Raw genomic sequence first — 27394 nt, 5'->3', positions numbered from 1 at the left:
TTACATTCTCTTGCTTGCTCCTTCAGCAACAAGGGGGAAAATTTATACTAGAGGCACATGGAAAGGAGCTGATGGGAAGGGAAGAGTGATAATTTCAAGTTATCTCCATTCCAAGTTCTCGTTTGCAATGGAAACCATACCATGGTATGCTTTAAGAACACATGGAAAACTGATAGCTTATTTTGGACATGAACATAATACATGGATTTATCCCAGTTTTCATTCTTCTGATTCCCCTGTGTATATATGACCCAACACTGTTGCATCCAGTTGGGTGCTAATGTATGAGGGGAGACAACAAAGCTAGTGTTGGCAAATACAGGCTAGGACCAAATGGCAGATAGGGCAGTCCACACAGAACTCCTGAAAATGCTACTTCCAGGTACTGGAAAGTGGCCTGACAGTGCCAAGGAAAAGCACTTCTACACTTTTCTTGCAAGAGGCACCTAGACTAGTGCTGCTCAAGAGAAAACAACTGCTCAGAGAACAGAGTGGGTGCTGGGATTTTAAGAATTTTAAGCACATCTGCCCAGCATAGGACCATTTCGATTCCAGTTCAGCAAAGGATTTAAGCACAGACTTAGATTAATCTTTATTCAGCAAAACACTTCAGCTCATGCTGAACAATAGGCACATGCTGAACTGAAGTCAATGGGATTAAAGCATATTAAAGATTAAAACCTAAAATTGAGCATATGCTTACATAAATTGTTGAATCGAAACACAAATATGTCTACCCTGAAGATGAACTGCTAACGATCAAAAGAATTTGTCAGATAGTGCAGATGGTCTGCACAGTGGTAATCTTCAGTCTGAGGGCCCCAAGCACACCCAGGTCCCACATGCATGTTCCAGACAAAGAAATGTGCTGAAAAGGATGCTCTGTGGTGTCCTTCTGTGACCCTGCTCTCTGGCATATCTGAGAGCAGCTATTGTGGATGACCCTGGGGCATATTCTAGGTCTGGAACATACAAGGAGAAGTGAGTGGGGGAGTGCATGTGGGACTCTTCTAGCTCGGATGGACTGCCACTGTCAATCACCCTGACATCTGCTTGGAGGGTAATACAGCAGTGCACAGGCAATCCAAGTCTTTGGAGAGCATTGGAGACAACTTCCTGGTGCAAATGCTAGAGAGGCCAACTAGGGGCCATGATCTTCTTGATTTGCTGCTCACATACAGGGATGACTTGGTGGAGAATGTAGTACTGAATGGTAGTGTGGGCAGCAGTGACCATCAGATGATTGAGTTCAGGATCTTGAGGAAAGGAAGGATGGAGAGCAGCAGAGTAAAGACCCTGGACTTTAGGAAAGCAGACTTTGAATCACTCAGGGAACTTGTGAAAGGGGAAGAGAAAGCCCATCCTGACTTTCCCTGTCACTCACTGCAGGAGAAATAATGAGCAGCAGCTGTAGGTGGACACTGAGATGGCAGGCGTAGATGCACCATCTTTAGAGCAGCTTGAGCCCGCAAATCAGTGAGGAGAGAGGGCAGGGCCAGAGAGAGAAGTGGGCTGCTGAAAAGGTGGCCGGGAGAACAGCTGGAGGCAGTATGGGGAAGCAAGAGCAAGGCATCAAGGGAATGCCGTGGGACGCTGCTGAAGGAGCGGAATGGCATGCTGAGGCAGCCACATGCCCAGGAGTCACTCTGGGAGGAGGGAGGACTGGGAACCACTGCAGAGCATGCCACAGGAAGGCAGCAGCACACCCAGGAGACTCCCTGTGAGGAGTTCTGGGAAATGCCTGAGTGTGGTGCAGGAGAGGCACCCCGGGAGGAGGATCTGGCAACCTCACTGAGTGTGGTGAAGGGGAGGCAGTGGCACACCTTGGAGAAGTCCTGGAAGGAGGCCCAGAGAGTGCTGCAGGGCGAAGAAAGGGAGAGGAGGGCAGCACTGTGGCTGGGAGGAACGGGCTGAGTACCATGGAAGTGCCACGCTGGCAGGGAACCCCTAAGGAGGGGCTGAAGCCAGGAACCATGCCAGGTAGTGAAGCACTTGGCTGTGTGGAGCTTTGGGGCTATGACAGGCCTGGGGCCTGCACAAAATGAAGAGTGGAGCGGGGCTGCCAAGATGAGTGACAGGAGCACTGGCAGGAGCAATCTGGACAGACCCAGTCTCAGGTCTGATGAGGCTGAGGTGGTAAGAGGCGGGGACCCATAGAAGAACCCCACAGGATGGCTGCAGGGGGTGCAGTGGGGAGCTGCTGAGCCTGCAAGGCAGCTCTTGAAAGGGGGCAGTCAAAAGGCACCAGCCAGGGGCCTGTGGGCCTGGGAGATAAGACCCAGGGGTGCACCAGCAAATGCTGATTGTTTTCTGTTGACATTATTCATAAGTTTCCTGTTACTGCAAGATTGAACCAAGTTTAGTTGTGGAGGCCACAGTCCACAGATAAAGGACAGCCTACAAGGAACTGATGGCCAGGAGGTCACCCACTCTCAGAGGCAGAACTTCACAGATGAGGAGGTCACCTATAAGTGATGGATGCCCATCTCAGCTGTTGATGTGGTAAGGGTGAGGTAAAGGGCAGGTTGGAGCCCCATGAAGAAGCCAAGGCATGGACTCCCACAGGCCACCTGCTGGGAACTGTCTCCCAAGAACAAGAACACCAAGTCGTGATGGGCGAGCAGGAACAGCAACCAGAACATGCAGGTGGTGCTGATTTGGGGTCCTACCTTGATGTCACTGTGGGTCAGGGCACTGGTCAAGTGGGGAAGCAAGCCCTACAACACTTACCAGTGACAACTCATGGGCAGGATCCCCTGGGAAGCCAGTCTGAGGAACAGCTGTCTGTACTTTAAAGAAATCTTACTGAGAGTGCAGGAACAAACCATACTGATGCACAGGAAGACTAGCAAGTATAGCAGAAGATGAGCTTGGCTTAGCAGGGAACTCATCATTGAACTAAATCACAAAAAGAAAGATTATAAAAAGTGGAAACTTGGACAAATAACTAGGAAGGCATATAAGAGCATTGCTTGGGCATGCAAGGATGAAGGCCAAAGAGCAATTGGAGTTACAGCTAGCAAGGGATGCGAAGGGTAACAAGATGGGTTTATACAAGTATGTCAGTAGCAAGAGGAGGATCAGGAAAAGTGTGGCTCTCTTACTTGTTATGTCTCAGCTCCATGTTCTTGGGGAACCCTGACACAGGATGCAGACTGTCTGACCCACAAAGAATCCCGCCCCCACCAAACAACAACTGATTAAGATGCAGTGGGAGACGCACTTAAAACCCTCCAGATAAGGGAGACAAAAGTGAAACAACTGCCCTAGGTCTCATTTGCATCCGAGATGGAACCAGATGACCATTCATTTACATTGGAGATGGAGAACAGAACCTCTGAGAAACCGCAGTGAATTCTGGAATCAGAGAAGCAGAGGAGCACTGCATGATGGGGAATCTGTGCTCCAAATGCTAATCAACCCACATTTACACACACCCAGTTCAGCATTTATCAGACCAATTCTAACCTGGATTTGCAAAGGACATCCTCCCCACCCCCCCAACCTCTAAGCAGAAGTAAAGTTTAATAGGCTTCTCGGGCCGTACATTCCCTGGTCCCAGTATGGGAGGCCTATTTAAACTTGATTGACTAAAACTCGGTTGCCAGGTTAGGGAATGCTGAGGCAAGAGACCGAGTCCGAGGGGGTATGGGCAACATTTGAACAATGGTAAAGGGGTTCATCACAGTGTCCAGCCCGTTGGAGTCCTGAACACAAGTGTTGTCATACTTTTCCTGGGATGACTGGTAGAAGTCCTCCCCCCGCAAAGGTTATGAACACTCCCATAATTGCCTTAAGTCTGTTAAAAGACTATAGTAAGATCTGGAAAAGTCATGCTAAGCTGAGGCTTGTTCACAAGTAAAAATCCAAAACCCTGATGCTGCAAGCTATCTATTGTTTCTGAAGAAACCATGAAATATCCCATCAGTATATCTGCTATCCATAGGAATTTCAAGCTGGCTCCTAAGTGTCTGGTTACTCCTTAATTTTATGTTTTCCTGATTATCAGTCAGTTTCCTGAGATGTTCCAAACCAGATAACCCATTGTCAAGAGAATAGACAATGATTTACACTATTGAAAATGGTTGGAAGAAGCTAAACGGGGGGTATAAAAATCTGTAAAAAAAGCAGCAGTGTGTGTGCTGACACCATCTGCTGTTCTTCTAAGAGGCTGAAGGAGGCAGATCGTGTCCCTTCAAGGATCATGCTGAGAACTTTACCTGTCAGCTTTGCAAACCGAGTGCCTTGGACTGGTGAGATCCCAGCGTGCTCTCTCTCTCTCTTCTCTTTTCTCTCTCTAGGCATAAATTTCTGAACATGAACTGTATTAGTTAAGCTTAAGCTAAGTTTCCCCAATAGTAAAACCAGGGTAATACTGTAATTGTTTGTGTTTGTTTTTCCTTTGCATGTCTATTACTACTAGTGTCATTATATATTTCATATACTTAGCAATAAATAACTTTTATAGCCAAACTGGTAGTAACTGGGTATATTTTCCTTCTCTACTTCTCCTTCCCCGCTTGCTCTGCAACAATTCTTCTTTTACCTAAGCTAAAGATCCCTGTGAAGCCATAAAATACTGTGGGGTCTGCTCATCAAGAGGCTAAAGACTGGGACGTGCTGAGTTTGAAACACATAAGGGAATCAGGTTGTACAGGCTGATTGACCCAATTTGGCTCAGACGTGCCCTAATGAACTGAATGCTGGCCCATGAGGGTGTCATCTGGACACCCAGCCGGATTCAGAGGTATTCTGTTTAATTGTGTGCTTGTGTCTGACTGCTGTTTATTGTTGCTCTGATGAACTGATTCTTGGCATTTGAGGGTGTTAGCCTGTCCATGCTGATCAACCTGGCCAGGTCAGGCGTGTCACATTAATCTGTGTGTGTTTGTGTGTATGACTGATTTAGTGACTGGAGGAACCCAGCCCCATTGAAACTGAGTCCTGCAAGACAGCTGCGGTGGGGGTGAGGACTTGCAGAAGGGAGATATACAGCTTCGTATAGAAACACAAGTAACAAGCAGCACATTGATAGAATTACCAAGGCCCTAGAAACATATCCCTAAGAAATGAGCACCCCCCAAAGTGATGGGCAAATCTGGTAACATACTGAATGGGAGAGGCAATCTTGTAACAGAGGATGCAGAAAAGGCTGAAGTGCTTAATGCTTTTTTCACCTCAGTCTTCACAGGCAAGGTCAGCTCCCAAACTACTGGACCAGGTAGCACAGTTTGGGGAGGAGGTGAGCAGCCAATAGTGGTGAAAGAACAGGGTAGGGACTATTTAGAAAAGCTGGACATATACAAGTCCGTGGGGCCAGATGGGATGCACTCGAGGGTAGTGAGGGATTTGGCTGAAGAGACTGCAGAGTCACTGGCCATCATCTTTGAAAACTCATGGCAATCAGGAGAGGTCCCGGATGACTGGAGAAGGGCAAACATAGTGCTCATATTTAAGAAAGAGAAAAAGGAGGATCCAGGGAACTACAGACGAGTCAGCCTCACCTCAGTCCATGGAAAAATCATGAAGCAGATACTCAAGGAATTTATTTCTAAGCACTTGGAGGAGAAGAAGGTGATTAGGAACAGTCAGCATGGATTCACCAAAGGCAAGTTATGTCTGATCAATCTGATTGCCTTCTATGATGAGATGAGTGGCTCTGTGGATGTGGGGAGACCAGTGGATGTGGTATACCTTGATTTTAGCAAGGGTTTGATATGGTCTCCCACAACATTCTTGAAATCAAGCTAAGGAAGTATGGGCTGGATGAATGGATTATAAGGTGGATAGAAAACTGACTGAAGCATTGGGCTCAGAGGGTATAGATCAATGGCTCAATGTCTAGTTGGCAGCCAGTATCAAGTAGAGTGCCCCAGGGGTTGGTCCTGGGGCCAGTTTTATTCAATATCTTCATCAAGATACAGACTTTGAACTTAGGATGGAGCAATCCCATGCACCAGTACAGGCTGGAGGCTGACTGGATGGGCAGGAGCTCTACAGAAAAGGACCTGGGGATTACAGAGGACAATATGCTGAATACGAGTCCATAGTGTGCCCTTATTGCAAAGAAGGCTAATGACATCCTGAGCTGCATTGGTAGGTGTCTTGCTAGCTGGTCAAGGGAAGTGATTCTTCCCCTCTATTCAGCATCAGTGAGGCCACATCTGGAGTACTGTGTTCAGTTTTGGGTCCCCCACTACAGAAAGGATGTGGACAAATTGGAGAGAGTCCAGCAGGTGAAACAAAAATGGTGAGGGGGCTGGGGCACATGACTTATGAGGAGAGGCTAAGGGAACTGGGCTTATTTGGTTTGGAGAAGAGAAAACTGAGAGGGGATTTAATAGCAGCTTTCAACTACCTGAAGGGATATGTAAAAGAGGATGGAGCTAGACTGTTCTCAGTGTGGATGACAGAACAAGGAGCAATGGTCTTAAGTTGCAGCAAGGGAAATTTAGGTTAGACATTAGGAAGAATTTTCTCACTAGGAGGGGAGTAAAACACCAGAACAGGTTACCCAGAGGGGTCCTGGAATTTCCATCCTTGGAGGTTTCCAAGACCTGGCCAGACAGAACTTTGGCTGGGACCATCTAATTGGGGATGGTCCTGCTTTGAGCTGGGGTTTGGACTAGATGACCTCCAGAGGTCCTTTCCACCCTCAATTTTCTGTGATTTCTATGACATGTTAAGTCCACTGCCAGTTGAGTAGGTAGCCCTATTACAAAGGCACAGCATAAGTCCCTGTGACTGATTTATTCTTGGTCAGTACTGGAAGAAATCAAAATCCTCTTTTGTTCCTAGAAATATTTGTTTCAAATCAGAAGATGCAATTTAAGTTCTGCAAGACATTGTTGATTTTGCAGGTCTCCCACCAAAGTATAGTTTTTACTTAATGGAAGGATAGTCTTTTCAATTGTAATGGTTGCTGATTCCCATGTTGAATCAAAGACAATTTCTACATAGGTATAATCAGCCTTAATATCACCCTGATGTCCTTACCCTCTGACCAGCTTGGCTGAGTACTTCAAAATACAACCGCTGAAGATGCATTAGCCTGACCATGGAAACTCTTTTGAGTTTCCAGGTACAAGGTTGATCCTGTCCCCACTGAACTCATATTCTCACTCTTTTCTGAAGAACATTTGGATTGTATTGGGCACTGCAGACCTCCAGGACAGGACGTCTGCCAGCAATTCCGTCTGACTTTTAGACAACTGGCACCCCATCTTCTCTATCTAGGCATGACTCCTTTGAAGTCCCAAGATTATTCAGAGACTAAGAGTCGAAAGGCTAAAATCTAACCTCCTTTGATTCTATTATAAATCTAGAACAGCTAATTCCATTTTCTACAGGTAAATATTTCAAATTTACACCAATGCAACCCAGAATGACTCACTTAGATCCTTTGAAAAAATATTTTAGTAATTAATAAAATATAGTGGGATTTCTCACCATATAACATTTTATTCAAAAGAACCAGCACTGCCTTTCTTTTCAGCTGTCTCCCTGTCTCCTCTAACCAATGTTAGAATAGGGCTACAGTCAGGGAACACCCATGCCTCTATTATACTTCAACAGGATACAGAAGCAGCAGGAAAGAAATAAATCAGAAAATGCTGACCTTGCTTCAGCTATTATGTCTGCAGGAGAGGACAGGAGGAGAGAGGAGACTTTGAACCCTACCCATTTTGGTGCTGCTTGACATCTGCCTGCAATGCGTATATGAAAAGTGAGAATTCAGAGGAACCACACATCTCAGACCTTCATTACATCTGGCACATTACAGCAACCCCATGAAATGAACAGTGGAGATCAGTGTAAATAAGATCAGGTGTTCTTATTTACTCTGATCTTATTTACACTGATGGAAATTCAGAGCTAGTTCCAATGACCTAAAATACATTTGAAAATCCTTATCAAACTTGATTACTTTAATCTTGCAAAGCATGTGTCAGAGAAGCAAAAGCAACTTTTTGCATCTGTTGCTAAATACACAAAGTCTTAAAGTGAGGGTACATCTTATTTCCAGGCACTTACATTTACACCCAGTTTTGACTGTAAGAATACTGCACTATACTTTACCCCATATGTTCCAGTGTGATAAAGTCATAGAAGCCCTATTCCAGAGGGATCAATAGACTTCTACCCACTTACACTAAGCTTTGTGTTTGGTCTGTTTTCAGGTATTCAATAAAAAAATTAGCAAACAGAGAGAACAATATCATTCCCACCCCCACATGCCATTAAGTTTGTATACTTTTGCTCACTGAACTTATGTTTCATGAAATTTTTCAAGTCCTTTTACCTCTGACTCCAAAAACCCAAACCAAAAATCGGTTATGTATGAGTACAGTGGGACAAATCATGTACCTTTCATTTCCGTCTCAGAGGAAAGGCAGCAAAAGGGCACAGCAGCCCCCTTGGCTCAACAAGGAACTAGCGGACCTCCTGCATCTATAAAGAAAGACCTACAAAGGATGGAGGACTGGATCCACCACCAGGGAGGAATACTCTGCACTGGTCTGGACCTGCAGGGAGCGAACCAGGAAAGCCAAAGCTGCGATGGAACTCCAACTCCAAGCATCAAGGACAATAAAACGTCCTTTTTCAGATATGTGGGGAGCTGGAGGAAAAACAAGGGTAACACTGGACCCCTGCTAAATCAGAAGGGACAACTGATGACCACTGCCCAGGAAAAAAACAAGTTACTAAGTGGGTACTTTGTGTTGGTCTTTCACAAGTCTCATGGGAAGCCCCTGCCCATTACAGGACAGGGACACCTGGGTGAGGGTGATTCCTTGCCCTCTATCAGACCTCATGAAGGAACACCTTGAGAGGCTGGACACCTTCAAGTCAGCCGGCCCTGACAATTTACACCCCAGGGTACTCAAGGAGTTGGCCAGCATCATAGCTCAGCCCCTGGCATGGATCTTCAAGAGCTCCTGGTGCTCTGGTGAAGTGCCCGAAGATTGCGAGAAGGCCAATGTGGTGCCTATCTTGAAGAAGGGGAGGAAAGTGGATCCGACAAACTACAGGCCCATCAGCCTGACCTCTATCCTGGGGAAGGTCTTAGAAAAAATTATCAAAGAGATCATTCTTAACAGTCTGGCCGATGGCATTATCCTGAGGGGTAGCCAGCACAGGTTTGTTGTGCGTAGGTCTTGCTTGACCAATCTCATTTCCTTTTATGACCAGGTGACCTATCACCTGGACAAGGAAAAAAAGATTGATGTCATATATCTTGACTTCAAAAAAGCTTTTGATCTGGTATCCCATGATCACCTCTTAGCAAAACTGATCAACTGCAGCCTTCAGTCCACCATGATCTGCTGGCTCGGGAATTGGCTCGGTGGTCAAACCCAGAGGGTGGTGGTTAATGGAAGTCAACTGTCATGGTGCCCTGTGACCAGTGGGGTCCCCCAAGGCTCTGTTCTTGGACCTATTTTGTTCAACCTCTTCATTAATGATGTGGACATTGGAGTCAGAAGCGGACTGGCCAAGTTCGTCGATGACACCAAACTTTGGGGTAAAGCATCCACACCTGAGGACAGGAGGGCAATCCAGGCTGACCTTGACAGGCTCAGGAAATGGGTGGATGAGAACCTGATGGTGTTTAACACCAAAAAATGCAAGGTTCTCCACCTTGGGAAGAAAAACCTGCAGCATGTTTATAGGCTTGGCAGTGCTACGCTGGCTAGCACAATGGAAGAAAGAGACTTGGGGGTCATCATTGACCACAAGATGAACATGAGCCTGCAATACGATGCTGCGGCTAATAAAGACAGCAAAACACTGGCTTGCATCCATAGAGGCTTCTCAAGCAAATCCCAGGATGTTGTTCTCCCCTTGTCCTTGGCCTTGGTGAGGCTGCAGCTGGAGTACTGTGTCTATTTTTGGGCTCCACAATTGAAAAGGATGTGGAGAAGCTTAAGACAGTCCAGAGAAGAGCCATGTGCATGATCAGAGGTCAGCAAAATAGACCTTACGATGAGAGGCTGAGAGCTATGGGACTCTTCAGTCTGGAAAAGTGCAGGCTCGGGGCGATCTGGTGGCCGCCTATAAGTTTGTAAGGGGTGTTAATCCAGGATCTGGGGGAATGTTTGTTCACCAGAGCGCCCCAAAGGATGACAAGGTCGAATGGTTATAAATTCCTGCAAGACTGTTTCAGCTGGACATAAGGAAGAACTTCTTTACTGCCTGAGTCCCCAAGGTCTGGAATAGCCTGCTGCCAGATGTGGCTCAAGCACCTACTTTGAACGCCTTCAAGAGAAATCTGTGTTTTTCTTGCTGGGATCCTATGACCCCAGCTGACTTCCTGCCCCTGGGGCAAGGGGCTGGACTTGATGATATTCTGAGGTCTCTTTCAGCCCTAATGTCTATGAAATGTCTATGAAATAAGCACAGACCTGCTTGTAGGGTCAGATCAAATCCAAAATCTCTGAGCTGCATTATCATACGACATATCCAATTCATGGCAATCAAAAGAAATACCACTGATTTTTTCAAGTAGTGATGAGAAACTTACTTTGGAAAGTTGCTAGAGAGCAGCTTATAAAAAAACATTCAGGACTCCAAAATGGAACATTGCTTTGTATCTAGTTTCATAACTGAAGTTGGTGATTTTGTGAACCAGGGTTAACTGTTAATTTCTCCTTTCACAATAAGCTGTAAAAAACTGACAACTGAAATGTTGCTATTTGTCATAGGATCCAAGAACTGACTCAGTTAATGGCTCTTTAACTTGCTTTTGGATCCTTAGGGAGTGGACTACCTTCTACAAGCCTTCTACTTTATTTTCTATATTATAGCGTTTGGGTTGTTATGGACTGGCAGTCTCGATTTTTGCCCCTGTTCAGCTAGTGGTAATAGTGGAATAAAAAAAAATGGCTGGCTGTGAATGCTGGTTGCCACATACTTGATTTATACTGTGATAATATGAAATGTTGTCATTCTTGTGTTCCTAAGCCTCAATTTATTGTTTTTTGATGCTCCATCTATTATTGGATTGCTTTACCATAGTGTGATACTACTTTGTTGCTTTGTCATCTAATAAAGCAAAACTGAAGGAGTGCAAAGATTGTCACACGTTGTGAGGTTTAACTATGATTATTACTCTGTTTATGTCAGTGGCACCTGCGGGTAATCCCTGATTGTCCCTGGTGGCTGCCAGCACTGGCGGCGGTACCTGTGGGTGGTTGGCGCTTGCCACTTCCCCACCCTCACCCTGCTGCTGACAGTGCTAGCAGCGTCTGCGGGAGCTCCCCACTCACCGCTGCCAGTCTCCAATATTATCTATCTATCTATTGATCTATCTGTCTACACAGACACACACAGCTGATTTCACCAAAATAGAATGGAAGTTAAAAATAAATGCTGACATTTGTCATTGATTTAAATTACTCTACTATAAAGGCTGTATGTAGACTGCAGTAGGCCCTAAGATGCTTAGTGGCAATATGTTCGAGAATTTGCTTCCATCTGTTTGACCAAAGTTTGAGTAAGAGAAGAAGAGGCAAAGGAAATGAGTAAGTGAGAGAATATCAGTTGAGAATAGTTTTAGGAAGTGTTAGAAAGCGTGGGAAAGTTTGCTTAAAAAGGTCAACTAAAAGTCACTTATAGAGAGCATTTAGCAGTTTTATACCAGTTAGATCTGGTTTAGAAAAAGATGTAGCTTAAATAGGGAGTAAGAATTAGAATAGAACCTATGAGGAACATTAAAAAATGGCTTTATTTCATAAGCTTTTGATATTAAGTCAGGTTCACTTCAGAATCTTTAATCTTTAGTCTTGAACTATGGAGTTTGCTGAATAGCCCATCTTCAGATGAACCAAGATAAGTGCTCTTTTAAAATTTAATTTTAAATCTTGGTAACAAGTCTTTTCCCCTAAGAAGACTGGCCACCTGTTAGAGGCTTTTGAAGACTTCAGGAATTAGAGAATAATATATATATATTTTAAATATTAATAAAACTATAATTTCTTTAGATGGTTGCATATTTTACAAATTTTAATGATTTGCCTCATATGCCTTACCTGTACTGTCTGGTCATTTATATCTTATCTATATATCATTATAACATTTGCTATTACAATTTATTTACTTTGATGCTTCTCAGTATTTAATTTTGGTGGGACTGGCTTTTCAAAACTTTCTTTGGTTCTCAGAATGCCTCTGGGGGTCAACATACATGCTTTTGAAAGTTATCTGTCTTCGGTGCTGTAAATTGGCAAGTATTTGCTTCCCATGGCATATAACAAAAGTAAATTCACTTGGATAGCATCTATCTCCTACTGTATTTTGGTGAATGCAGTGGCATCAAATACAACTCTTTTTTTCCAGCAAGCATGAACCTGGACTGAAAGAAAGCACTTGCACTCCAAGTAGTTCTCAAACATATGCTTATGTCCAAGATAACTCAGTGGGATTTAAATGCATGCTTAAAGTTAATTAAGTACTTAAGCACTTCTTTGAACAGGGGTGGGATTAAGAATGTTTTTTCCTGAACTAGAGTCAGTGTGAATAGAAGCTCTGGTGTATTATGCCTTATTGTAAAATTTTCTACAATGGGATCCCAATATAAAAGCAATTTGTATAATATATGCCTATTGTTATATACTGATCATTTAAAATTTAAGGTTGTTAAAGTATTTAAAGGGGTATCTGACTCCATCAGAACTGCAACAAAAACAACAAAGCAGCAATTACCTTCTCCAGTTAAGTTATTTACCAGAAAAGGTCAGTGATAGCTTGATACACCCTCAGTCATCATGACATTGCTTAAACAATAAACATTCAGCCTGGACTGAAAAGCATATATTGAAGGTATGATGCAGGTAGGAATTTGAATTTAGCCAGTTATCTTTAGATTTTTTGTTGCAGAATAATAAAACCAAGTTTTCTGCTGTTTCCATTGAAGTGGAGACTTTTGGCCTGCCTTTGTATTTAGCCAATCAGAATAATCAGTTTACAGATGGTAGAGAGAGGTGTTTATAATAAAACTGTTTCTGCTTGGTTCTCTACAGCTTTTGCCTGCACCCCAGACATCAATTTACCGACAATATAATTCAGCAGCAGGACAAAAATGATTGTGTCAAGAGACATTTTCTATTCTAGATGCATTGTACAAGATTAGCATGTACATGAACTTATGCTACATCTATTGTCCACAAATTCCCTAACTTATCACTACATAGTTTTATCATGACATGACATAGTCACAAGTGTGTAACTCCTAAATAGAGAGTAATCACTAGATACGCCTTCAATTAGGTTTTTTCAGTTGTCTGAGGAAAAAGGACAGATTTGACTGTAAGGCTACCTGAGATGAGAAGAGGAGCAGAGATAAGGGTAAGTAATTATTATTACTGTTTTTAATCAAGAAAGTCTATAAAGAATATTTTCTGCTTAGCATTTAACCAAGTGGCCATCAAGAAAAAAAGGAATGAGGATTGATATTTTAAAACAATAAGGCTTCCTCAACTAGTAACAGGAACATTACTAAACTGGTTTGCTTGATTCTAATGGGTCAAATTATATCACCAGAAGTTCTCACATCTCCCCGCAGAGAGCCACATTAAAATAAAACAACATAATTTAGTGATCCTGGAGTGCCAATGACCACAAAAAATCATCTCAAGAATTATTGGTTAGATATAACGGACGATGATTTGCAGCACACAACATTTTACAGATGGAGACAATCTACCCATTATGCCTGTCATTGACCTTGTTCAGTGAGTCTTGCATTCCATTAGTTACATTATGTACTCTATAATAAATACTGGTTTTGCAGTTATTTTGGAAGTTTTAAGTGGCTTCGCCTTCTTGGTTTTACATATTTTATCTATCTTAGAACTGAATTGTTTCTATCAATTGAACAGTTTGTAATGGAACAACTACATAAGCCATATCAAATTAGTTTAAGATATGCCCTGCATCTGCACTAGCACTATCCTAAATAGTTTCTTTTCCGGTATCCTTTGAGGTACCACCCACAAATTCTCACTTACCTCCCAGCAGCAGCATGTTCTGTGAGTTTACAAGGCTACAGTTGCACTATGGGATAATAATAGGAGGACTAAGATGAAGTATTGAACTAGCTTTGTTCCTAGAATGTTGGGCAAGAACATAAGTATTATAGGTAGAGGCTTTAACTAATTTATTTCTCAAGCCTAAACCCAACTCCTATACACTGCAGTGCCAAATTGGAAACTTGTATACATAGGGTGCCTATACATGTGCTCAGGGGTAGGGGGTATTTTAATTAGAGCAGTTACTGGAGAGCTGCTCTAATTAAAATGATGCAACGTCACATGTATTAAGCCCCCACACATTTAAAAAGGGCAGCAGAATGCTTTAACTAAAACCCATTCAACGAGCTTTAGTTAAAGTGCCCAGCAACCATTTAAACCCATGGGGGCTTATACACATGATGCTGCAGCAGTGCTACAGACCACTAACTGGAACACATTGGAGCATAAGCACCCATATGGATGCTAGAGACAGGATAAAGAACCTTGAACTCCTCGATCAATGGCCTGACTTTGCCCAGCTCACTAGCAAACAGAAGCAGTCAGTGCACAAGCAGATCGTGCACCAGGAAGGGTGCATATATCAATAAAAGAATGAACCCCCAAACTTTGCATATTCATTGGCAGAACCAGTAGACAGGCCAAACACTGAGGTCTTCTCTCTAAGCCAAAGTATTTCTTTATCACATTCTTTTGAATTCTACAATAATTTCCCATCTGCTGCTGGGCTTCAACCTAGGATTATTATTATTAATGGGAGAATAAAAAGCAGCACTAATTTTTTATTTCATCTGGATTACTAGTTCTTTTCCTCTTATCTCCATTGTGGCTGTTTAGAGACAGATGGTGAGGCTAGGGGGAGGTTAGAATGCATTAAAAATAGCCACCGAATTTAAGTAAGTCAGGACGAGGGGTGCTTGTGGTGGGGGGCTGGGGAATTAGGGGGCAAGCAGGAGGCTTGGGGGGTCCATGGGGGAATTGGGAGGCAGGTAAGGCCTGAAGAGGGGTTGCTGAGGTCCCAGAAGATTTGGTGAGATATGGGGGGCTTGTAGGGTCCATGGGGAGGTTGCGGAGGTAGGGCTTTTTTCCCCACCACCTGGGACCAGGGGCTATTTTTAGCTTCCAACCCCTCCCACCCCAGACAAACAACCCTCCCCAAAAAATTCCCCCTGCTCCCATCCCTCCTGGCCCTCCTCTGACTCCAACTTATTCCTCAGCTCCCAGCATTGGTGAACATTGATAAAACTGCACCAGGAGTGACTTGTGAGATAGGGAGTTTTATGGATTGGCAGTGTGTGTGTGTGGGGGTGCTATTCCAAGGGGGAATATCTGTCTCAGGGAAGGACTGGGGGGTCTAAAAATAGCCCAGTGTCAGAGAGGGCATAGGACAAATGCATCCCTGGGCCTGGGGCTAGCAGCTAGGTTTTCCCAGTCCTAGGACTGTGCTGTACTGAAGTTCAGTTATATCCATCTCGCTGAACCTGAACTAAGTTATACTGTCTCAGAGGTACAATTACTTTAGATTGGGTTAGCCATTTTTAGACCAATCTAACTGTCCTGAACTTCTGTACAGTTCTCAGGAAGACCTACTTAACTAGTGTATGGTTCGCATATGGTGAATTAAGTGAGATCAGGTGGCTATTTTTAATGTAATCTAAGCTCCCCCTAATCTTTGAATGTCTGTATGCAGCCTGTGTGGTTATAATTGATTGAAATCATGAAGGTGGGTTAGAAACTGTTTTCCCATCCCTTGAAAATTTTGAGATTCTAAATATTTATCTCATTTTGGTGAATCAGAGGAAAAAGTTAAAATTCTAAAAATATTGCTGAATTGAAAAAAAATCAACTTGGGTGAACTAAATGTTCCATTTCATTTTGATATCACCTTAATTTTGTAAAAATCTTTTAACTACACATTAACTTTTGATCCTCTTTACCATAAAAAGTTAAACATTTTATTTAAAAAATGGCAAAAGTGGGATGTTTCAGCAATATAATTGTTCCCCCTCTTGCCAAATGTTTTTGATAGCAAATTTACTGCAACTCACCCTTTCCTAAGAAAAAAAATCTTCATTTTGATGAGTCAGTGCTTTGATAAGGAAAACAATTATGTTGAAAAAACTCTAATAAATTTACTCTGTGTTATCCTTATGTGGCTGGCACTGTTAAATGATCTGGCTGGAGATGTTACTTTATGTAGGTTGTTATAGCTTTGGGTCTTTTGGGCAGGCAGCTGATAAAAGCAATGTAAGCTATTATTGCCAGAGAGAAACAAATAAAGAGCTCACATACGTTAGCCACTTTGCTGGGTCCACTCAATAACTGCTTAAGATAGAGATTCAGGTCTTTCATTCTTTTATGTTCTTGATCTGTAAATGGTAAATGCCACCAGTGAGGGAACCTGCAACAAAGAACATGCAGATATTTTATAGCTTTTACAATTTACTTTCTGAAGATAAGCTTTTGCTGTACTTCAGTCCAGGACATTGTGAATGACAGGGAGTAGCATAACTAGGGGTGGGCAGCCAGGGCACCAAACCCACACACCAGTTCGGAGGAAGTGACAGAAATGGGGCCACTGGAGATCCAGCACTGCAGCAAGAGTGACCTGTATCTGCCAAGCCCATGCCCCAGCAGCAGCCTCTGCTGTGGCAGCTATGGCAGTGGCCCATGTATGGGGAGGTAAGACTCGCTCTTGGCATGCCTCACCCCCGCACTCCCAGGGTGCTAGAATTCTTAGTTATGCCTCTGATGAGAAGCATTAGATCATAAAGGGCAGGGCACCAGACTGGGATTCTAGAGACCAAATGTCATGTCCTTGGCTTTGCATGATATGCTGATAACTAAGCAAGATGTATAACACCTGTTTCTCATCCTACCTCCTTTGTCTTCAATCTATGTGTGAAGGCCAGGTTTTTAAAGGTAACTAGGCATTTGAATGTAAATAAGTAACTATCAAGCACCGTAAGCAACTTTAAAAACTGGCCTTCACATATAGAGTGGAGACAAAGGTGCTGCGAGGTGCTTCAGGGAAAGGGCAATCTCTGTGTGGTGTACAATTCCTCATATGATAATAACCCAATCTCAACATCCTGACCTACATGTCTCCAAAAAAAAAAAACCTTGATGGTAAGGTTTTGAGCAAAGGTATTGTCTTTTTAATGCATTTATCTAGTGCAGTATAATGGGAACCTATTCATCACAGACTAGGTACAGACATTCAAGAAGTCCAAGATGCAATTGATCTAAGTTACTTGGTAAGTTTAGAGTGGTAGCAAACAGAGCATACATTCACCCTTTAGTGGGGGTGGGGTGGGGTGGGGTGGGGGTGCAGGAGGGAAATCTTAGACTGAGTTCCACCATTTTAAAATCAGTCTATGTGTGCCAAACTTCTTTTGTTATGAGTATAGACCAGTTTCCAAACACTTATACCAGTAAAAGAGTAGGACATCTTTACATGTGCTCTAGGGTGTGGGGAGGGGAGGCACTTTAATTAGAGTGATTCTTGGGAGTCACTCTAATTAAAGCACCTGCAGTGTCTTGTGTATTCAGCATCCTGCACTTCAAAATGGCAGCAGGGGTGCTTTAACTAAAGCAGCGGTGTCACCATTTTGAAACATGAGGATGCTGAATACATGTGACACTGAGGTTGCTGGAGCATGCTAATTAGTATGCTCCAGCAGACTCAATTAATCAAGTTTGCTCTATCATATTTTAATTAGTATGAATCCAAGCAGGCATTGGGCAGGTGTATAGGTGCCCATAATGTCTGTACCTGGCCACAGTTATAAACTCTAGGCTCCACTTTAATAGAAATAATACACTAAAACACACAATAATGGATAGCAATGATCCTCTATTAGATTTTATTAGTGATTTTACTTAGGTTTATTAAATAAAAGTATAGTTATCTAGTCATTTTCTATACAGTGTTATCATTTTCTATACAGTGTTCTCATATCAACTTCAAATATTATGGTGACAGAAAATGCCAACACATTTTAATTATTATTTTTCACTTAAACATTTTATAAAGTTACATTTAAATAATTAAATTCTTCTCCCTTTTTTACCAGAAAAGCATGGCTAGTTTTGCCAAGGGGTTAGATTTCTAACTATGTGCCTTATTGGATTACATTAACCTTGAACTTGAAAGGACTTTCTCTTTCTCTCCTTCCCTCTCTCTGAAGAAGAGGGAACATGTTATGCGTCTCAGAAGAGCTATCCATTCTAAACTGCATGTGATGGGTTTTGTGATATGGATTACTAATATTAAGTTGAGCCTGTTAAACTAATATTATGCTTTACCATCCTCTAGTCCACATGATTTAGTGCAGTGGAAGTTTCAATTTGGTGTATTAAGTATCTCATCACCATTCCAGGCTTTAAACTGTGCCTCATGTTTTTCCTCTTTTTTGAGTATAACCTTGTTTGTCCAAAGGTCTCAGGAGACACCTAAAAGCTTCTGAAAAATATGATTTGAGCTAAGTAAAAAGCCAGCTGGCAGTTTAACAGAGAGAAAACGCACATGGCCAGACTTTTGAAAGCCTATTGGCCAGATCTCCATTTTGAACAGACTGTACCTAATTCTGTAGCTCAGCAAATAGATTCCACAGCCTTTAGAAAGCTAACCAGATGACAATACATGGATCAGGATGCCCATCTCTAGAGAAGAAAATTGGCTAGCTTTGCAGATCATGCAGCTCTGAAAAGTTATACAGACCAATAGCATTCTTCTCTACTAAACAACTGGACAAACTGCCAGTGGGCATAGAACATTTTTTTTCTCTTAGAAATAAAATGTACTTAGTTTTTTTTAGTTGGTTTGCAATACAGTCACTTTAATATGAGGGGTATGCTGATTAAGTAGTTATGGAAATCCTAGAACTGAAGACTACTTCATGCACTACACTCTTTCATGAAATCAGGAATCTTTGAGCCCTATAATTCTCTCAAGTGCTTTGTCCAGCTTTTTAAAAGTGTCTATAGGGAGGAACTTCTTTTTATCATTGCTTGTCAGAATTAATTCTGCAGTCCAATATCCAGTTATTAGAATCTACATTTTTCTTTTCTTAGGTAAATTCTATCTCTGACTATACACAGGAGAAAATGAAAATTTGGCTTACTTGCTTTTGGATATTTTATAATAATCTGAAATAATAATAAAACAAATTATGCTTTCAGTTAAATTCATAAATCATTTCAGAATAAAATTCAAAAGTAAATGGTACAAAATTAGCAGCTTACTCTTAGGCTAGGGACAGAAATTACCATCAACTAGGATAAGTGATCAGAAACTGGTTTAAATCTGTAACATAATGGATATTCAGTGCATATAAACCAGTTTCAAAATGGTTAAAACCGGTTTAAGATAAACCTGGATGGACATAGTTGTGGCAGGAGGCCACCTCTGTTTCTCCCCAAAAACTCTGCTCTGTGACAATTTGGTTAGGATGGGCCCTGCAGAGGGTACACACTTTACCCTATCTCTTTAGGTAACCTGAGTTGGATACATTACTGAGGGAGTGGGGAAACCTGCTCCCTCTGCCTTTGTGACTGGCATCACATACTTAGGTGAGGGGCTTGGTCTCCCTAGTAGGCTACAGACTGCCAGTTTGCCCAGCAACCAGTGATGCATTTCAAATTGGTTGGCTGAAAGCCAACAGGTGCTGGCCTCCATTGGAACAAGTAAATGAGGTCATAAAAGCTATATAAGTTAAGGACTGCCCAGGAGTGGGGGCAGTAGCCATGATGAAAACTCAGAGAGAGAGAAGAGCTGGACCATCTGAAACTTGCTTTCTCTGGAAACTCATGATCAGTGAACTGCCTGCCTCCAGAGGGACTCTCCACCTGCACCTGGATGGTATTTGAAGTCAGCTACCTGAGATCTAACTAGATATACAGCTTGCAGTAACTCAGATGCATGATCAAAGGCTACACCAGTCACCCTGTTTGCTCTATAGGATTTCTCTGATACTACTCAGTTCTGTACCCTATTCCAACCCTACTCCTTGTAACCAATAAAGTTCTCCTTTGTATCTAGCATGGGAGACTTACTGAGAGTGGGTCTAGATTATGCCTTGGGGTCCCCTTGGTTTGGTTAACTAAGGGGGACCACTACTTGTGCTTCCGACTGAGGGAAGCATCCCAAGTTCTTGAAGTGAATCAAGTACCCTTGTGGGTTACTAGGCCTGTGTTTCCTAGGGGGTACTGTGCCAGGATCAAGCCCATCCCCATCAACTCACTAGGGGGAACCAGCGGGGTTTGGGAGAGACCTTGTTCCCCCTACTGCCCCCCAGGGTAACAAGGAATAATGGCCACAAGTTGTTAGAGAGTAGGTTTAGACTGGATATTCGAAGGCACTACTTCACAGTCAGGGTGGCTAGGATCTGGAACCAACTTCCAAGGGAAGTGGTGATGGCTCCTACCCTGGAGGTCTTTAAGAGGAGGCTTGATGTCTACCTGGCTGGGGTCATTTGAGCTCGGTTTTTCTCTCCTGCCCAGGACAGGGAGTCCGACTTGATGATCTACAAGGTCCCTTTCAACCCTATTTTTATGAATCTATGAGTCCCTGGGTGGTGGCAACAATACCCCCAGGCTAGCGGGTTTGCTCCAAGAAGGGGGTCAGCCAGACGTGAGACAACCCCAGGGAGGCACTCGGAGCTTGGACACAGTGAGGTGGGTGGCCAAGTGCAAGAGCACCCCCTACTGCCCCATCACACTAGTATTAGATTTAACTGATTTAGGTTAAATCAATTTATTGAACTTCTGTCCCACATCCCTTTCAGATTCATCTTAACTTATAGTCCCCCAGCATCCCAGGATGCTTTGCACCTTCCCTTCAAACCTCCCCTTCACAGGGTGGGTGGGTGGACTAGCCTCAGCCCAAGCTGTCTGCTTCAGCTGAGCAGGGAAACATGCTCTAGCACCCTCTGGTTTCAGGCCTGAGCCACTTTCGGCATGTGGCTGTATTTCTGCAATCAAAAGTGAATGTCTGTTCATTTGCTTGTCGGTTCAATCTATGCAGCTTAAACTAACCTGCAAAGATTGAACTGATTCAGCCTTGGGGTTTTTTCACTGTCTGTACTGAGACAGAATGGGTGAGAAATCAAGGTGAAAGCAATAAAGTAGGGTATTTTTATCATTTGCTTATTATCAGATGTAGTGCCCTGGGACTGCAACTGTGATCAGAGGTCAGGCACGCTAGGCACTGTACAAATGCATGAGGACAGATTATCCTTTCCTCAGAGAGCTAGCAATGTGAACAACAAGATGAAACATAGAAAAGAAAAAAGGAAAGTGAAATGCCGTGCCCAAGATCAGTCAGTATATTAAAAGCATAGTAAAGAACAGAACCCTCTAGTCTCCTGCCACTCAGTCCAATGCCATATCCTTTCAACTAAGCTCCTTCTTAATTTGGTCTTCTCCAGGTATACAAAATGAAAGTAACTTATTACATACACAAGGTGTGGAAACAAAGGGAAAATTACTTCAGTTATCCTGAGTTAGTAACGGTTTAAGACTTTCATACAGACTTTGACAGAACTGTACTTGTGATATTTGACAGATTTGTACATTTAAGTCTTGTGCCCACCAAGAGCATTGACAAAAACAGATGCTTTTCATCATTTTTAAAGCAATGTAATAAATAAAACTATGACTAAATCCAAACAAAAACCCTGATTCTAAAAACTCTCAAAATTTTGGAGAAATGTAAATCCTGCTCAGAATATCACACCTTAAACTATAATGGGTTAATAAAAACCCGAGATTAAACAACCTGAAATGTAAGTGCAGGAAAAATTGGTTTCCTCTCCTCATTAAGAACTGAACAAACACCCTGCAAGTGAATATCTTTTGTATTTTAAGGGAGACTAAATTTGGAAGGGAAATTTGTGGCTCAAGGCTATTCCAAGTTAAAGCCCTCAGTTTGACTCTCTTAATTCAGTTCAAACACCAAAATCCTTTCAAGCCTGAATTAGCCTGAGTGTTCAAGTGCTCAGGTTCAAATGAATTGCTCAGGGGTTCTGCTGGAGTATTTACTTTCTTTAGGGTTGAGACTGTAGAGAAAGGCAGGTTCCGCTGTGTGAGTTAGTATGCTTGTAGAAAGAATAACTATTAGTTTTGTCAATGCTGGTGACACAATCTGAATTTTAGTTAAGCTGTCACTATAGCCTGTGACCTCATTTCCCCTAGATTCTACTATATAGAATGGGCTGTTGGAAAGACAAAAATCTTCTTAAACACACATCTACCACATATTTTTCCTATTTTTGTTTGTGCCAGCAGAATCATGTGTGCTGCCTTACTCTGGGAGGGAATGCCATGGAAACTGCTTCTGTAGATGGCCATGAAGTTTTGAAAATTGGTCAAATGACTTTTCCACAAAGGTTGCAGTGTTGCAGGTTTGTACAACTTGGACTAGATACAGCTGTAGTTAGGAACAACAGAAATTATTAGAGAGGTATAAACACACAAAAAAATACACATGTTCAAATACAGGACAATTTTAACAAAAAAAGACTTTCTGTAATACAGCCCATAGTGCCAGAAAATTTGATTTACAACTTAGACTTAGCTGTACACACACACACACACACACACTATATATAAATATGTATGTATGTATATATATATTATATAATTATAATTTATAGTAGAAAGTTTGAGGGGCATTTATCCAGACATATCTATCTGTCTCTTTCTTCATATATATTCTGTCTCTCTCTCCACACACACACACACACACACACACACACACCTTTTATGGATCATTATCATATTATCCAGACAAGTCTTTCTCTCTCTCCATGTATATATAGATTATATACACATGCATGGAGAAAGAAAGAGAGAGAGAGAGAGAGAGACAGACTTGTCTGGATAACACGCAGCTCAAACATGGAAATATGACCACACTATGTAAAAACGAATAATGGTCCATTAAAGTATCATGCAGAAGGCTCCCATTTCTAGCACGCTTCCTAATTTGTGCTGTGCTTCTTTTCTGGATACTTTAATTAGCTCTTGATTTATTTTTCACTATAAGGCAGGAGCAGTTTTTCTTAATGGCTCCCTGCTAATGGCTCTCTGCCTGGTATTATTTCTCTCCTGAATCTCAATGCTCATGGCACTACTGCTCATCCCATGATCCTCTAATTGTGGCACAAAAGCATTTTTTATAACCAAGGCAGGCAAGTGTGTACACTAACAGAAGAGTAGTTTAAAATTCAGTTAAAAAGAGTGAGCAGAAATTGTAATACATACGGAGGCAGAATTTTTGCTGATCCCTAAAATGGTGGCTCTTGCAATTGAACTCTCTGTATTTAGCACCTCAGCATCTTGGGGAACAATGTCAGAAGGTGGAGGTTTGGCAGAGCCTGTCAGTGACATTTGTGCAAGTGTGTGAATCAGGTTATTCAGTTTGACAGGAAAGCACTCCAAACTTTCCTTTATTTTTCTGAAAACAAAACAAAAGAAAATAAAAATAAAGATAGAATATTAATTTCTCTCTTTAGGCCTGTATTTCCCTTTGCTTCCATTTCTAGGTGCCCGCTGCCATAGCTGCAACTAAACAGACACACACTCACCAGTTATCACTTATTTGCAACTGAACCCAATTCAAAAGAATTATTATATCAATCTGCAAAGGAGTAGGGCTGGATGTGTCCCACTGGGAGAGTGGAAAACATGCTCACTGTAGCCCCAGATCCATAGGTCACATCCAAATGAACACAGACGTTTGGTTCCTTAGGAACAACTAGCAGTGGGCTCCTAGTTGTCCTCAAGGAACGCCTGGGCCATGCATCCTCTGGCATGTAGTAGATTACCCCAGGTGGGGTAGGGGAGGCTGGGGCTGGCACTGGGTTGGCCCCAGCAGCCTTACCTGGGATCCAGGGGGCTTCCTGGAGCTGCAGCAGTGGTGATTCTGCTTCTCAGAGCCTGGTTGGCAGCCAGAGTGGGCTCCAGGCAGTTAGGCTTTGGTTTTGAGTGGCACGCGCTACCCCTGCATGCACTGCTCCTCTTTTTTTGCACAGGTTATTTTGACCTGCAATGCTGTCTTGAAGGGTGGAGAACAGATGAATGTGCAGTATGCGGTATAGCAGATGTGTCTGTGGCACCACATACCGCACGACTGCACTCATCTGGACTTGGCCATAGTTCTTATTCTGCCAGGCTCCTGGCAAACATTATGCTTAAGATTTAACTTGTTAATAGCCTCTTAAATTAGTAAGCTGGCCACAGGTTCAGACCACAACCCACAAAACCAGCTACAAAATATTCCACAAAATGTGTATAATAATTTGGTGGCTGGTTTCCACTTTACTTTGGGTTGACCATGTGGCAGAGTCACCTGCCATGAAATCTGATGCTAACTGCATGGTGGGGCTTGGTTGACAGCTCATCCAGCTGTGGTGGTCTTATGGCTGAGACTGACAATCAGCCGATTGGCAATTCCTGTTTTGGGAAGACACCTTAGTTGAAACTGGCTGCAGTATGGTCCTAGGGCTAGAACCTATAGTCAGCCAATTGTGATCATGATCCCAGGCTCTTGCTGCACTAGCAAGTAGTAGTGGCACACTTCAGATTTGATCCCTGATCCCAAAATCGTGTGTTCTACCATGCATGTATGGCATGGTAGGAGGTGTGATTGTTGGGTAGGAAAACATCCCATTGTGCCATTAAATGAACATGTGCCAGGGGCCTTAATGTCCTGGACCAACCCCTCCCCTCCCTTGCCTTACAGAATAGATACACACTGACAGCATGCTTGCAAGAGCACAGAGTATGCTTGCAAGAGCACAAGGATATAACATACAGGTGGACAAAATATAGCCTATGGCAGCGATTTCCAAACTGTGGGCTATGACCCCAAATGGGGTCGCAACATCAGCCGATGCAGTCACGGGGGTGGGGAGCATGAGGGGCCACACTGAGGAAATGGGGCTATAAATGGGGTCACGCTGAGGAAAAGTTTGGGAAGCACTGGTCTATGGGCTGGATCTGGCCTGCCAACTGACTGGATTTGCCCCGTGGGTGGGCATCTGCCAAATGACTGTATCCAGGCCACAGAAGCCCCGGCAGTGCTCCATATAGGGCTGAGCCCTGCCTTCTCCTGCCTGGGGCAGCCCACACCACAGTCCTGCCCCTCCTACTGAGGGCCCCAGTCAGTATGCCGAGCTTCCTCATAGGCCTGCACCCAGAGCTGCCTGGGTACTGCTCAGCTCCCCCCACCTCCAGTGGCTCCTCTTCCCCCTGCTATGCTGCTCCAGGCAGCAGGTAAGTGGGAAAGGGCAGGGGCCTTGGGGATGCATGCCAGGTACCACAGGCCCAGCTAGAGAGGGGGAAACTGCAGTGGGGTGGCTCCTGCCCCAGTGCATGGGGCTCCAGCTCCCAGCCATTTTCCATCCACTTGGCTTCTCACAGGTGGGTGCTCATCATCACAGGCTAGGCAGGTGGAGTGGGTGGAAGGCAGCTAGCAGCTGGGGCAGGAGCTGCCTGGCTGCAGCTTCCCTCTACCTGGCTGGGCATCTGCTGCCCAGAACATGTCCCCACAGCTTCCCTGTATTAACTGTTGCGCAGGGCGGTGCAGCAGGGGCAGGAGGAGCAGGAGCTTCTGGAAGTGGGGTGGTGGGGGCAAGAAGTACCTGAGCAGCTGTGGCAGCAGCCCTGCCAGGAAGCTGTGCACACTGGTCAAGGCTGGGCTGGGCTGGGCTGGGGTTGGGGCAGTGCTCTCTGGCTGGCACAGGACAGGTGTGGGTGGGAGTGTGGCATGGACTACCCAGGGTGGAAGTGGGTAGGGCTTGGCCTCATGTGGAGTGCTGTGGGGACAGCTGCAGGCTGGCAGGGGGAGGGGAGACAGATCGCACTGGCACCACACCTGGGCAAGCTCTGCTGCATGTGACCCCCACCCCTCAATCCCTCCCTCCACCCCAGTCAGCTCCTGAGACCCGGAACATGGACTGTCCCCCACACAAATGTGCACCCCACCCCCACACCTCCAAACAGCCTCCCCCCCTCACAAACACCCATCCCCCTACACTAGGGGGGGCAATTATTTTGGGCGGAGGGCCGCTTACTGAGTTTTGGCAAACCATCAAGGGCCACATGACAGGCAGACAGGGGCAGATAAATATTAATTTTCTCAATTTTTTAGGGGCCCCACAGGCTGGATAGAATGGCCTGGCAGGTTGCATCTGGCCCGCAGGCTGCATTTTGCCCACCCCTGTCCTACACATACACCAGACACCCCCACTACAACCATGCACCTGCCACCCACACACCCACCCCTTACATATACCTCCCCCAATATACTAGAGTAAGACTTTATTTTGAGTTATTATGCAATTGCCTCTATATACAATACTCAAATAACATAAATCAGGGCAAAAATATTTTTTTTAATAAAATTAAAATGCTATTGTGAATTTTTTATTTTTAGTATCCAATTTGCTCTTTATCTATAGTTTGTTAAAATGATATTTTCTGAAACATTTCATGTCTGCAGACCTCAACATCTCACCAAAACTTGGTAAGTGGCCCTCTAGCCAAAATATCTGCCCTTCGCTGGTATAACATCTGCCCTGCTCAGGAGGTATGGATAACTTCTCTTCGGAGACTAAACTTACAGTGACTCAACAGCCATTTAGCAATTCAGCTGTGATAACTGTATTGTAAATCCCTTTGTTACATTTGCAAATATCAGGTTCCTGCTTACCCCTTGTGCAGCTGCATAAGGAAGAAAAAGAGAGAAAAGAATCTCCAATGTTACATCTCCACATTCATTCCCAAGCTAGAGAAGTTGGAATACACTTCTAATACTCTAGATTTTAAGGATCCTTCAGGAGAAAATACACTATATAAAACTCTTAGAAGCACTTTTGACAAACGACTTGTTTCATCATTGGTCTTGGAAGAGGGAGAAGTGTTGCCTACCGAGAACCTTCATGAATCTAGCTGCTAGTTAGAATCCCTTTGCACTAGAATGTTAAGCTTCCTCTAATTACTTCTGTTCAAGTTCCTGGGGTATTTTAGGTGAAGTGCCAACCACACAGCACAATGGTTTTTCCAAGTGCAGGCACATGCTAATTATACTAATTCACTGTTACTAGAAGTCCATATAAGCACATTACCATCTGGTTAAATCCCACTGACCCAGGAGATCAGCCATGCTTAAAGTTGATCAGGGGCCTAAATTCTCTATTGAAGAGGACTTCTTCCTGAATAAAGGTCTAAACTTGCATGATTCCTGAGAAACAGCCCCATCCACCCTACCTCAAACAGCATCTCTCTAGCAACAGATTATCTACCTCTTAACCCAGGGCACTAGACATCTCTCTGGACTCAAATGCCAGCTGTGCCCCCTC

The 27394-nt window shown here is 43.5% G+C and overlaps 1 protein-coding gene across 1 annotated transcript in view; it reads right to left on the bottom strand.

Annotated features, from left to right (window-relative positions):
- Positions 1-27394, bottom strand: part of PIK3C2G (phosphatidylinositol-4-phosphate 3-kinase catalytic subunit type 2 gamma) — a 367788-nt gene that overhangs the window by 61140 nt on the left and 279254 nt on the right. Inside the window, exons 26-28 of the mRNA XM_090041603.1 lie at positions 23295-23487; positions 22337-22458; positions 16320-16428 (exon numbers count right to left, since the gene is read on the bottom strand). Of these exons, the coding sequence (XP_089897729.1) occupies positions 16320-16428; positions 22337-22458; positions 23295-23487 (424 nt within the window). The remainder of the gene's footprint in view (positions 1-16319; positions 16429-22336; positions 22459-23294; positions 23488-27394) is intronic.

Source organism: Crocodylus siamensis, chromosome 4 (assembly GCF_052110815.1).
Source record: "Crocodylus siamensis isolate JL-2025a chromosome 4, ASM5211081v1, whole genome shotgun sequence".
NCBI classification, from domain to species: Eukaryota; Metazoa; Chordata; order Crocodylia; family Crocodylidae; genus Crocodylus; species Crocodylus siamensis.
This window is presented reverse-complemented; position numbering and strand designations above follow the sequence as displayed.